We start from the raw sequence: 12407 nt of genomic DNA, 5'->3' as shown, positions 1-12407 counted from the left end.
ACTCAAAATGGTGATTTGCAAAAAAGCTGCTTTAGCAAAAGCAAAGCGTCGTGATGGTACATGAGTGGTCTTTTTTTGTTTTTTTTTTTTGTATAAAATTATAGACTGTTCCTGTAGTTTTTGTAATTTACATCTGTCATTTAAGTGAACTATACTTATCTTTATTTATTTCTTTTGGTTTTATTAAGAATAATAATAAAGGCATGCGAATTAGAAATGTAGAAATTATAGTTAATTGAAAAAATATTCGAAACAATCTATAAATTTTTAAAAATATAAATGGAAAAGCACGAGTGAGTTCGTGAGTATAAGCTAAAGCAAAATTTTTACTCAGAGCCTATTTATGATATTATAATTTTTGGATTTATAAATAGACTCTGAGCTTATATAATTTTAAATATTGTGGTAAAAGGTTCAATAAATTATTTATATTTCATACATGCTTTGTTTGCTTAGGACATTAAAAGTTAAAAGGTTTATTTAATCAACATTAAAAGAAAAATGAAAATAACTATAACTATTTTATTTCTGAATTTTCTACAAAGCTTTGATCAAAAAGTTTGAAGGTAAAATTTTTTGAGCTAAGCTTGACTTTTCAGATAGTATGACAATCATGGTGTACTTTTTTACTTGTAAATTACTCTACCGAGAAGTTTTCCACGCATACATAAACGCTTCTCAATAATATGTAAATTATAGATATTTTTCTTGACTGGGACGGCTCGTAGAGCAGCCCCCCAATTGTGTAAGAATAACGATTTCATCGTTATTGTAGTCGTCAACAAATTCTGCCCTTTGATTGGCTGTGAAAACATGTAAACAGCGAATCAACCAATCAAAGGGCATAATTTGTTGACGATTACGATAACGATGAATACGTTTTTCTTACACAATCGGGGGGGGGGGCAGGTTGCGTGAGAGTGACAACTACAGTTAATTTCTTGATTTTTACGTCATCGATTACCCTCCCGCAACCTGCCCCCTGCCTCACAAGCCGTCTCACTAACTAACTAACAACGGTAATGTCGAAAATTAAATTTTATATACACATATCTACTTATTTAAATTTTTTGTTAAAAAATAAAATCATGTATGAAATATAAATAGCATCCTGTAACCAAAGAGGGTTACATCGAGTATTTTCATATAACCGTTTGCCTACCTTTGCACACCGGGCTTCTGTCCGTTCCACAGATAGTCTTCGATGTACTTTTTGGGACCGTCGTCGTGGTCACCATCCACGTGGTTCATGAGGGGCTCAGCTTCTACTGACCCTGGAAAAAGATTATAAAATTTTTAAGTAATTTTAGGTAATTTTATATTACACTAGCTGATGCCCTATCAATATTTTGCATACCTAAATTTCAAGTAAACGTGTCTGGGACTGTGCCATTATTTTAAGTTACATTATATACGTAGTTTAGCAAATTATATATATATATCTATTATGTATATTATATTTCATTTCTAGTGGAAGAGATAAAATAATTATAGTGTTATAATATGTATAAGCTACTTTAGATTTTTTAGGCGAGGTATGTCAACCGAATTAATAACTGATAATGCCACACATTTCTGTGGTGCAGAATTTAAAATCTAACAATATTATATTGAAGAAAACGACGCGACGTCCTTTAACATTTTGAAATTGTTATTTACGATAGGTGTAATATTTGGTAAACAATAAAATATTATGTTCTAGTACCCTTATACCCTTATTGTAAATGCGAAAGTGTGTTTTTTTGTTGGTTTATTGGTTTGTTGGTTTGTCCTTCAATCACGTCGCAACGGTACAACGGATTGATGTGATTTTTTGCATGGGTATAGATAAAGACCTGGAGAGTGATAATAGTCTAATTTTTATCCCGGAAAATCAAAGAGTTTCCACGGGATTTTCAAAAACTTATTCCACGCGGACGAAGTCGCGGGCAGCAGCTAGTACTTAATACATGATGATTTAAGTTTTAAAAGTTGCTCTATAGCGCCGTGATTCCAGGACAAACCAACAAACAAACATACATTAAAATTTATAATAATAAGTGAGATACCGCAGTAGGTACTATAATAGGTAAAACCCTAAAAAATAGGTTTTAATGTGAAAATGTAAGTTTACTTTATCTGTAAGTAGCTATGACCAAAGTTTCCTGAAAGTTGAAGTAATTTATGTAACTCCTATCTCTGACTTTATCAAAATTCGGGCGTCGCTCTTCCTTCAAGTTTATAAACAACTAAACAAGTGAGAATTTGCAGTCGCAAAGTTTCGGCTGAGTTATTCAAATGACTTAGTTGAAAACAGTAAAGTTTTGGTGACTAACTGCTTCTTGCATGCTATTTCAATAATTGAGGTTTATCGAAAACTAGCTGATGCCCGCGGCTTTGCCCGCGTGGATTTAGGTTTTTAAAAATCTCCGATTTTACGGGATAAAAAGTAGCCTATGTCACTTTCTAGGTCTTTATCTATACGTCTATACCTATACAAAATATCAATTTGTAATGTAATTTTTTTTATTAGTTGACGACGACGACGTCGAAGTGTTCCTGAATAACGTTGATTGATCTGTTGCACGCGGCGTGATTGAAGGACAAACCAACAAACAAACACTTTCACATTAAATAATAAAATAGGTAATACTTATTAAGTTAGAGACGGTCTTAAGAAAATCTAATTACAGAATGTCGGATCTAAGACTGGAAATGATCGTTTCTTATTCAGTGAACTGTCAAGAAGAACAAATAGATTCTTTTCAAAGGAAAAGGCTTTATAAAATGAAGCAAAAATATTATCTTGCTTGTATAACCAGGATTTAAATAAACTTGCAAGTCGCAATCCGAGCAGAAAACATGGCCATTATTTTCTCTTTTCAACAAACATTAATTTCGTTAGATCTCGCATGAAAAGGCTACTTTACTTAGAGCCGTAAAGTCTTCTTGTCTAAAATTCCTCAGTGCTTGAAGACCAAAGTCTTCGAACAGTGCGTGTTGCCAGTGATGACATATGGATCCGAAACATGGTCGCTAACTATGGGCTTCATAAGAAAGATCAGAGTCACTCAGCGGGCGATAGAGAGAGCTATGCTTGGAGTTTCTCTACGTGATCACAAATGAGGAGATCCGTAGGAGAACTAGAGTAACCGACATAGCTCAACGGGTCGCAAAGCTGAAGTGGCAATGGGCAGGGCACATAGTTCGTCCCAAGGTGCTGGAATGGCGACCTCGCATCGGAAGACGCAGTGTTGGAAGACCCCCCACTAGGTGGACGAACGACACCAGACAAGTCGCAGGGAGGCCGCTGGATTCAAGCGGCGCAAGACCGTGGCATGTTTGGAAGTCCCTACAAGAGACCTATGTCCAGCACGGCTAGCATGGGCCGAAGATAAAAATTATATCCCTCGATTTTATCCACCGGACAGGAGATAACATTAACTTCTCCACCCCTCAGAGCACGGCAACAGGGGAGAGGAGAAGTTTATCCCCGTTTGTCATTTCACGGGGACTCGGGGGACTATTTATCCACCGTCTATAGCATGGGGCCAAATAAAAGAAGATAAACTGTCCTTTTTTGACATTTGAGAGGGATAATTTTATCCTCGAGATTTGAGGTGGGTATAATGCTCATAGAACTTTAACTCAATTATTAAAAGATCAAAAAACATGTCTCGCGCTTTCTTTATTGTTTTGAAATAGAGAATTTAGAACGAAAATAACATGAGCACGTAATTAGTGATGGAAGTAATCCCTTTGAATTTCCCGACGCTGAGTTCCAACACTTGTTTCGGATGGACAAATATTATGTGCTGTACTTGTGCGAGCAGCTTAATGAAGCACTAAAGCCGATTAATTCGGTGGATGGATTCATAAAAGTAAGTAAGTACTTACCTATTACCTAAAACCATCTTGTGCAAACGAATAGGTACCTAATTTAGGTTACCTACTTAGGTAGGTAGTAGGTACCTACAAATAGGTCCTACATGCGGCTATTCTCTATTTATTCTACGTCCTCACATCTATAAGACTCTTGGCAGATGGTAGTTACCAGTGAGATACAAGTCAAGGTCATGGGATGACTATTGCCCGCGACTTCATCTGTGTGGATTTAGGTTTTGAAAATCCTGTGAGAACTATTTGATTTTCCAGAATAAAAAGTAGCCTGTGTCCATCCTCGGGATGTAAGCTAACTGTGTAGGTACTAAATTTCATCTAAATCGGTTAGACTAGCTTTTCACAGCCTGTTGGGCTGTGAAATCAGACAGACAGGCAGACACACTTTCGCATTTATAATATTAGTATGGATTATTGGAAATATAAAATAACACAATGACTCATTATAATAAAATCATTTATTTGAACAAAATAGGCAGGAGTCTAATTTAACAAAACAATTCTTAAATTAAAGTACACACCTATATCATAGTTAAATATATAATGATACACAAACACAATAACACTTTACAAATTATAATGGTTCATCATAAGTGTTTTGTAAGAGTAAATATGTTAGCCTATTATACTTTATAGACCATTTCAGTATATCCACTTACTCTTAATTTATTATTATTGAAAATCATTAATGTATAAATTGTATATTTCAGAATTCCAATGGAACAACCAAAGGACAGACTAGAAAATGTAACAAATAAAGAAATCTCACATATCTATGGATCAAACCAGACTGCTAACTGTTGCCCGACAATAAAAGGGAAAAAGGGATGGAATAATAAATACATATTTGCATTAAAATATATTTCTTTAAGTACCTATTACCTAAAACCACCTTGTGCAAACCCATCCTTATATCTACTACTACTACTAGGGTTCTGTAGGGTACCAATGGGACCCTATTACAGTCTCAGCTCTCCATCTGTCTGTCTCCTGAAACGTAACAGGTTAAAGTTGAAATTTTGTACTTATTTCTATTGCTGCTATAACAAAAAATAAGTTTCTTCAAAAAATAATTTTGCTTTAAGTACTCTTTCTGTGTGATTGAGTAACAAACACAAACTCTTAGGCATAATATTAGGAATACCAATTAAAACAATGCTTATTTGGATGTACACAAATCTCTGATGTTAACTTAACAGATCTAAAAGTACACTATTATCCTTAAGAAAAGGAAGTAACAAGTTTAATGTTCAATCAAACCACACTGCCATAGAATAACTTCCTATATTCATAACTATTTACAAATTACAAAAATGTACATATCCTCTACTTACTTTTTATTTATTTATTGGCATTTATAGGAAAACCACTCGGGGCTATTGGTTTTATAAAGTACCCACTGTGTACAAAGTGGGTTAAACGACAGTCTCACCATAGTCCACCACCGACACTTCAAAGATTTCCTGCCATAAGATAAAAAACATTGGCTTGACATGCTTATAAAGAAATTAGGTTAGTTTAATAGCTCAAACCATACCAGCTTAACCAATTTTAAGTGATATTGAACTCTTCTCAGTGGAGTGTGCTGAACTGTTAGTTATATCATCATCTCAAACAATAATGAAAATATTTTATGTTGATAAGATGTGTACCTAACTTACCTATTCCAATAGGTAGGTACCTAAAGTTATTTTGGGTTTGTTATACAAGACACACATTTAATAGAACTAAATTAATACACGCATCTCTCTGGCTGGCCCATTATGGAGTCTTCAGGTCCAATTCCTGTTGAGCATTTATGCCCAACAGTGATAATTAATATTGAACACTTATGTGCTCATATATGTGACCGACGGCACTATTGAGACATTTCCCGGTGGTCCTACATCCCGAGCTGCCTCATCATACTTGTCAGTGAGTGGCCAGTGCCCTTCTTCAAGTACATATTTCCATGTCTGCAAATAAAACAACAATTTATGCATTTCTTTGTCGCTAACAATATCAATATATTATCACTTCAATTTTGTGTACTGACTAACACAAATTGTCTTTGTGATACTTACTGTGATAGCTAGGAATTTCTACTATTCGATTATTTTTTAATTTGGATAATTCAAAAGTGGAGTTAGGTTAGGTAAACACAAACAATAACAATACTTACGTGCATAATCTTCTGTGAATGTTTTTTAAACTATTTTACGGCTCCGGCTTCTAGCTCTTTTAAAATAAAAAGCAGCCACAGACGAGTTACGAGTAACGAAAACGAGCAAAATCAAAAGCACAGATAAAAAATAATAACACTTTGACATTAACCGAGGACTAGTCTTTCCCCGCCTTATCACCGGGGATAATTATATCCAACCCTGTGCCCATGCTCGGAGAGTGGAAATAACTATCGGAGGGGATAAAATTTTTATCCTTTCCTCGGGGAGAAAATTTCCCGGCCCATGCTAGGCCTGCAGCAGTGGACGTCTACCGGTTGATGATGATGATGTAAAGTTTTAGCAGCATAGCTGGTCCAGTTATGCATCCTGGTGACAACGGTTGGCTTATTTTTAGCACAAAAGAATCAGAATGGCTGTGTAGCGCGGAAATATAGAAACATTTCATAACTTTAAGGTCTTTAAAACGTCAATTTCGCCTAGAAAAGTTCCTTTTAGAGGAAAAATTGCGATCGATTTACTTTCAGTAATTCAATGAATTTCGTATTTCGAGGTTCCCAAATACGTTGCTCTGTAAGACATAATGCCGCAGGCTTTTTGTGACGGCGGGAAATAGAATCGGGTAGGCATTGTCGAACAGTAGGTAGATAGATTTTAGCTGAATATTTTATAAGGGTCATCGTTCTTATTACTTTTGTGGGTAGGTAAGTAGGTCTGGCTTTTGATCTGAAGGTAAAATTTGCCTTTTGATCTGAAAGTAAAGTCTGACTTAATATCGTGGGCTTTAACCCATAGGGGTATGTGATATAAGTATACGGTATCATATAGGCGGATTTAAACGATTTCGACCAATATTTTGCCACTTTAAAAGTAATTGCATTCCCGCGCATACTAAACCTAAAGTTGTATAGATATAGATTTTATTATAGAGACTTATTTAGCAATAAACCAAACGAACGAACGTAATCAAAGTTCTACCTACACCCTGGGGCAGAAACTCATGAAAGAAAAGACCATCACCTCCGGTTCCACGATGCGAAAGTGAACTTTACAGTTATTAGTATAAGATTTAAAGTCCTACATCTGAAACTTGTGGAAGAAGGGACCTACCTTCAGCCACGGCGGCCTTCTTGAGCGCGCCCATGGAGATACTCTTCCTGGGCGCAGACTCATTTTTGGGCCACGCGAACTGGTCGCGGTACTCCGTGCTAACAACCACCTTCAGTTTCACGATGCGATAGTGAACTTTATCTTTATTTAGCATAAGATTCAAAGTCCAACACCCTGGGACTAATCTCACCTTCAGCCACGGCGGCTTTCTTGAGCGCGCCCATGGAGATACTCTTCCTGGGCGCGGACTCGTCTTTGGGCCACGCGAACTGGTTGCGGTACTCCGTGCTAACAACCACCTCTGGTTCCTTCGCCGCCAGCACCTCCCCGAGTGCTGTGGTTGCCTGGAACAAGTTATAACTGTGTAAAATATGACCTGAAAATTATTACATTATTGCTGTTAGCTCTCCAGTCTCCACCACTGCCCTGTTTTTGTCTCCACCATCCATTATAACTGGCACCCAGACCTATCATACAGGTTGCTATTAGATCGCTAGCAAAGACGAAGAATAGGAGATAGTACTGATGATTACTCATAATATACCACAAAAAAAAACGCGAAAATAACATCCTGTATTTTTAAAAAGTTCGCAATGTATTGCAAATAAAATATCTGTGGCCCTACCGCGGTTGTTTGACAGCTACAATGTCACGATCGCAATCATCTCTGATTGGTTAATGCTCGCTTACTATTGGCCACAATGCATTGTTGCAACAAGAATCGCACAAATTCAGCCAATCAGAACAATTGAGATTGTAATAATGATTGATGCAGGTTTTAGACAATCGCCCTACGGACTGACGCTAGAGGTCAACAAAGAGGGTCAATGTCGCATCCTAGGTGGGACATTGACCCCAAGCTTTGCACGCTATACATTACCGGTTTCAAAAATACTGAAGCACCAATTTAATGCAAATGGTTATTTTTATTAGATTGTGTTTAATTAGTAGGGCTATAGTTTAGTATTTAGGGCTAAGTTTTCGCTAGCGCTCTCATTACATACTGTATATTCTGTGCCTAGACATAGAACAAGCGAGAGTCAATCAGTCATGGTACTGTTTTATATTTTGTTGATTATACCTATATTCGTAACGTATACTCGTATTTTACAGAGATATCAGATTACAATCTGACCTCCGCAAATGATTATGGATGAACGGGCAGCTCAAGTGTAGAATAAGGCTGACAAATGGACATACTCTCTGAGGCACGAAGGATAACAAGCTGTTTGGGACTTAGCTATGGTAATAGAATAATAAAAGAAAATTGAGATAAACCAAACTTCTAAAAAATGTTACCACCATACGTGAGAGAGCTATCCTTGGAGTTTCTCTACAGTCTACGTGATCAAATCAGAAATGAGGAGATCCGTAGGAGAACTAGAGTAACCGACATTATCTCAACGGGTTGCGAAGCTGAAGTGGCAATGGGCAGGGCACATAGTTCAGAAAACCGATAGACGTTGGGGTCCCAAGGAATGGCGACCTCGCAAGTCGTACCGGAAGGCGCAGCGTTGGAAGACCCCCACTAGGTGGACGGACGACATCAGACGAGTCGCAGGGAGCCGCTAAATTCAGGCGGCGCAAGACCGGGGCATGTAGAAGTCCCTACAAGAGACCTATGTCCAGCTGTGGACGTCTACCAGTTGATCATGATGATGATGATGATGATACGTGATACGTTATCACAGGTAGGACATACTCATTAAAGACTTTCGTCTCTAGGCTTTGCTTACAAAGCGCGAATATTATTATTTATTATTATTTATTTATTATTTAACTAGCTGATCCCCGCGGCTTCGCCCGCGTAGATTTAGGTTTTTAAAGATCCCGTATAGCCTATGTCACTCAGGAATAATGTAGCTTTCTACTGGTGAAAGAATTTTTAAAATCGGTCCAGTAGTTTTTGAGCCTATTCAGTACAAACAAACAAACAAACAAACAAACAAAGTTTTCCTCTTTATAATATTAGTGTAGATAATAATACAACGGGCCGTGCAGCAGAAATCGTAATATTTTAATTTCGCCATAACTTCAAAACCAAACGTCCAATTTTAATCATTCAAAGACCAAATATTATCTCCATAAACTGTTCTTAGTGATGAAATAATTTATTTTGATAAGGATTAATAGCATGAGTAAAATAAACGCGTTTAAATGTAGTCCAAAAAAATTCAAGATTTTTAAATAAAAAAATGGTTGCTGTGCCTCACTCGACATAGATGGGTATAGTGTGTCGCGGACTTTTTTGTAGATATTTATAAGATCTACAATTAATTAGAACATTTTATGGTTCTATCTTTTATAGTTTAGGCAGCGTACGCAAAATAAGTAACTTTTCTGGTTGATTTTTTACACCTTGTGTCTGAAAAACCCAAATATCTTACGGAACCCTATTTTTTTCCAAAATAAAATATAGCCTATGTTACTCGTGGATAATGTAGCTTTCGAATGGTGAAAGAATTTTTAAAATCGGTCCAGTAGTTTTTGAGCCTATTCAGTACAAACAAACAAACAAACAAACAAACAAACAAAGTTTTCCTCTTTATAATATTAGTGTAGATAGTGTAGACAACGGGCCGTGCAGCAGAAATCGTAATATTTTAATTTCGCCATAACTTCAAAACCAAACGTCCAATTTTAATCATTCAAAGACCAAATATTATCTCCATAAACTGTTCTTAGTGATGAAATCATTTATTTTGATAAGGATTAATAGCATGAGTAAAATAAACGCGTTTAAATGTAGTCCAAAAAAAATTAAAGATTTTTAAATAAAAAAATGGTTGCTGTGCCTCACTCGACATAGATGGGTATAGTGTGTCGCGGACTTTTTTGTAGATATTTATAAGATCTACAATTAATTAGAACATTTTATGGTTCTATCTTTTATAGTTTAGGCAGCGTACGCAAAATAAGTAACTTTTCTGGTTGATTTTTTACACCTTGTGTCCGAAAAACCCAAATATCTTACGGAACCCTATTTTTTTCCAAAATAAAATATAGCCTATGTTACTCGTGGATAATGTAGCTTTCGAATGGTGAAAGAATTTTTAAAATCGGTCCAGTAGTTTTTGAGCCTATTCAGTACAAACAAACAAACAAACAAACAAACAAACAAACAAACAAAGTTTTCCTCTTTATAATATTAGTGTAGATAGTGTAGACAACGGGCCGTGCAGCAGAAATCGTAATATTTTAATTTCGCCATAACTTCAAAACCAAACGTCCAATTTTAATCATTCAAAGACCAAATATTATCTCCATAAACTGTTCTTAGTGATGAAATCATTTATTTTGATAAGGATTAATAGCATGAGTAAAATAAACGCGTTTAAATGTAGTCCAAAAAAAATTCAAGATTTTTAAATAAAAAAATGGTTGCTGTGCCTCACTCGACATAGATGGGTATAGTGTGTCGCGGACTTTTTTGTAGATATTTATAAGATCTACAATTAATTAGAACATTTTATGGTTCTATCTTTTATAGTTTAGGCAGCGTACGCAAAATAAGTAACTTTTCTGGTTGATTTTTTACACCTTGTGTCCGAAAAACCCAAATATCTTACGGAACCCTATTTTTTTCCAAAATAAAATATAGCCTATGTTACTCGTGGATAATGTAGCTTTCGAATGGTGAAAGAATTTTTAAAATCGGTCCAGTAGTTTTTGAGCCTATTCAGTACAAACAAACAAACAAACAAACAAACAAACAAACAAACAAAGTTTTCCTCTTTATAATATTAGTGTAGATAGTGTAGATTAGAACGGCCATAAAGCCAATTACACTAATTAAAATACGAGTACAAACTAAACATAAACATACTTACAAAAATTAACAACTTAAAATTATAAATTTTAAAAAGCAAAATTATAAATTTTCACAAAAGTGCAAGATCTGACCCATGAGGTCAGCCCATTTGTCAGCAAATATGTCACAGCGAGGGGACTCCTTCAGCAGCGCGTTGAGCGCAGCCAAAGTGCGCGGTATGGGTGACCTGGAACGCGCTACCGTGCGACTAAACGGACTTACGAAAAATTTGGAGCGGTGACGGAGATAGCTGTAATTAGAGGGTGCATAAACGGACCCTTTTTTCCCGGGTGGTAAAAATGCAGCTACGCATCCCGCAGGGCGGACGGTGTGTGGGTGGGACTCATTGGCAATTTTTTTTACCGCTTTCAGCATACCCACTATAAGTCCCGCAATATGCTATTGCGCTGGAACCATATCTCATTAACATCGTAATGACGTCACTTTGACGTCAGCCGAACTAAAAATGTACCATCAGCTCGAATCTTCAGAACTAAATATTAGATGTGACTGAGAAAAGAAAGAAGAAGAATAAGATAGACCTTTGGCTCCACGGTGTCCGTCCACCGCGGTTGACGAGGACCTTCAGATTTGCTGCGTCTCCCGGCGCGCTCTGAATCATTCCTCTGAGCGCTCTGCAACAAAAAATTTACATCTAAAAGGATTGACTGACTGACTGACTGATCTATCAACGCACAGCTCAAACTACTGGACGGATCAGGAGGTGAAATAGGAGTTTGAAATTTTGTAGTCCACGCGAACGAAGTCGCGAGCATGAGCTAGTTTGATCAAGTAACTAGGAGACAGTGCAACTGTGTTGTTGCAACACTGATGTTCTCAAAGGTGTGAGAAGTCTGCCAATCTACACTTGGCCAGCGTCGTAGACTATGAACCCAATATGTGAACCGAATTGCGACATTGCAATCGTAATGTCTAGTTGCAACAGTGCAATTATATTTGGTTCCAACTTTGAAAATTGTGTAACCTAGCAATAAACTGACTGATTATTTGTTTATTTATAACCATGGAGATTAAGTTTAGGGTTCCCGGGTTCAAATCAAGCCTCAATAGCTCATCCGTTAAAGGAGCGGACTGAAGTCCGAAAGCTCGGCGGTTCAAACCCTACCCGTGGCACTCTTGTCGTACCTACTTCTACTAGTACACGCCTAGCACTAGCTTTATGCTTAGTTGGAGGAGAAAGGGGAATATTAGGCAAAAAAAGGGTAGGTTCCAAGGTAAAGCTCACCCGGGCGCGGTCGAAGGCGGATGCCTGCTGGGGCCGGATGTCGTCTATGGGGGCCGGGTCAAACAGCTCGTTCGTCTTGTACGCAACACCCGGGTATTTCTTCCGTCGCGGCATCGCTGGCTCTATTGCTCCTGAAAAGATGGCCATGGTTAAAAACAACGCTTTTTTATTAATTTAGATAGCGAGAAAACGTACAGGC

General features: G+C 37.0%; 1 protein-coding gene across 4 annotated transcripts in view; it reads right to left on the bottom strand.

Moving 5' to 3' along the window:
• Positions 1-12407, bottom strand: part of LOC117993316 (nuclear protein MDM1) — a 71384-nt gene that overhangs the window by 24160 nt on the left and 34817 nt on the right. For all 4 annotated transcript variants that reach the window (XM_069506707.1, XM_034981101.2, XM_069506709.1 and 1 more), the window contains 4 exons: positions 12209-12339; positions 11505-11597; positions 7342-7495; positions 1163-1274 (listed from right to left, as the gene is read on the bottom strand). In XM_069506707.1, the coding sequence (XP_069362808.1) occupies positions 1163-1274; positions 7342-7495; positions 11505-11597; positions 12209-12339 (490 nt within the window). The remainder of the gene's footprint in view (positions 1-1162; positions 1275-7341; positions 7496-11504; positions 11598-12208; positions 12340-12407) is intronic.

This window comes from Maniola hyperantus, chromosome 23 (genome assembly GCF_902806685.2).
Source record: "Maniola hyperantus chromosome 23, iAphHyp1.2, whole genome shotgun sequence".
NCBI classification, from domain to species: domain Eukaryota; kingdom Metazoa; phylum Arthropoda; class Insecta; order Lepidoptera; family Nymphalidae; genus Maniola; species Maniola hyperantus.
This window is presented reverse-complemented; position numbering and strand designations above follow the sequence as displayed.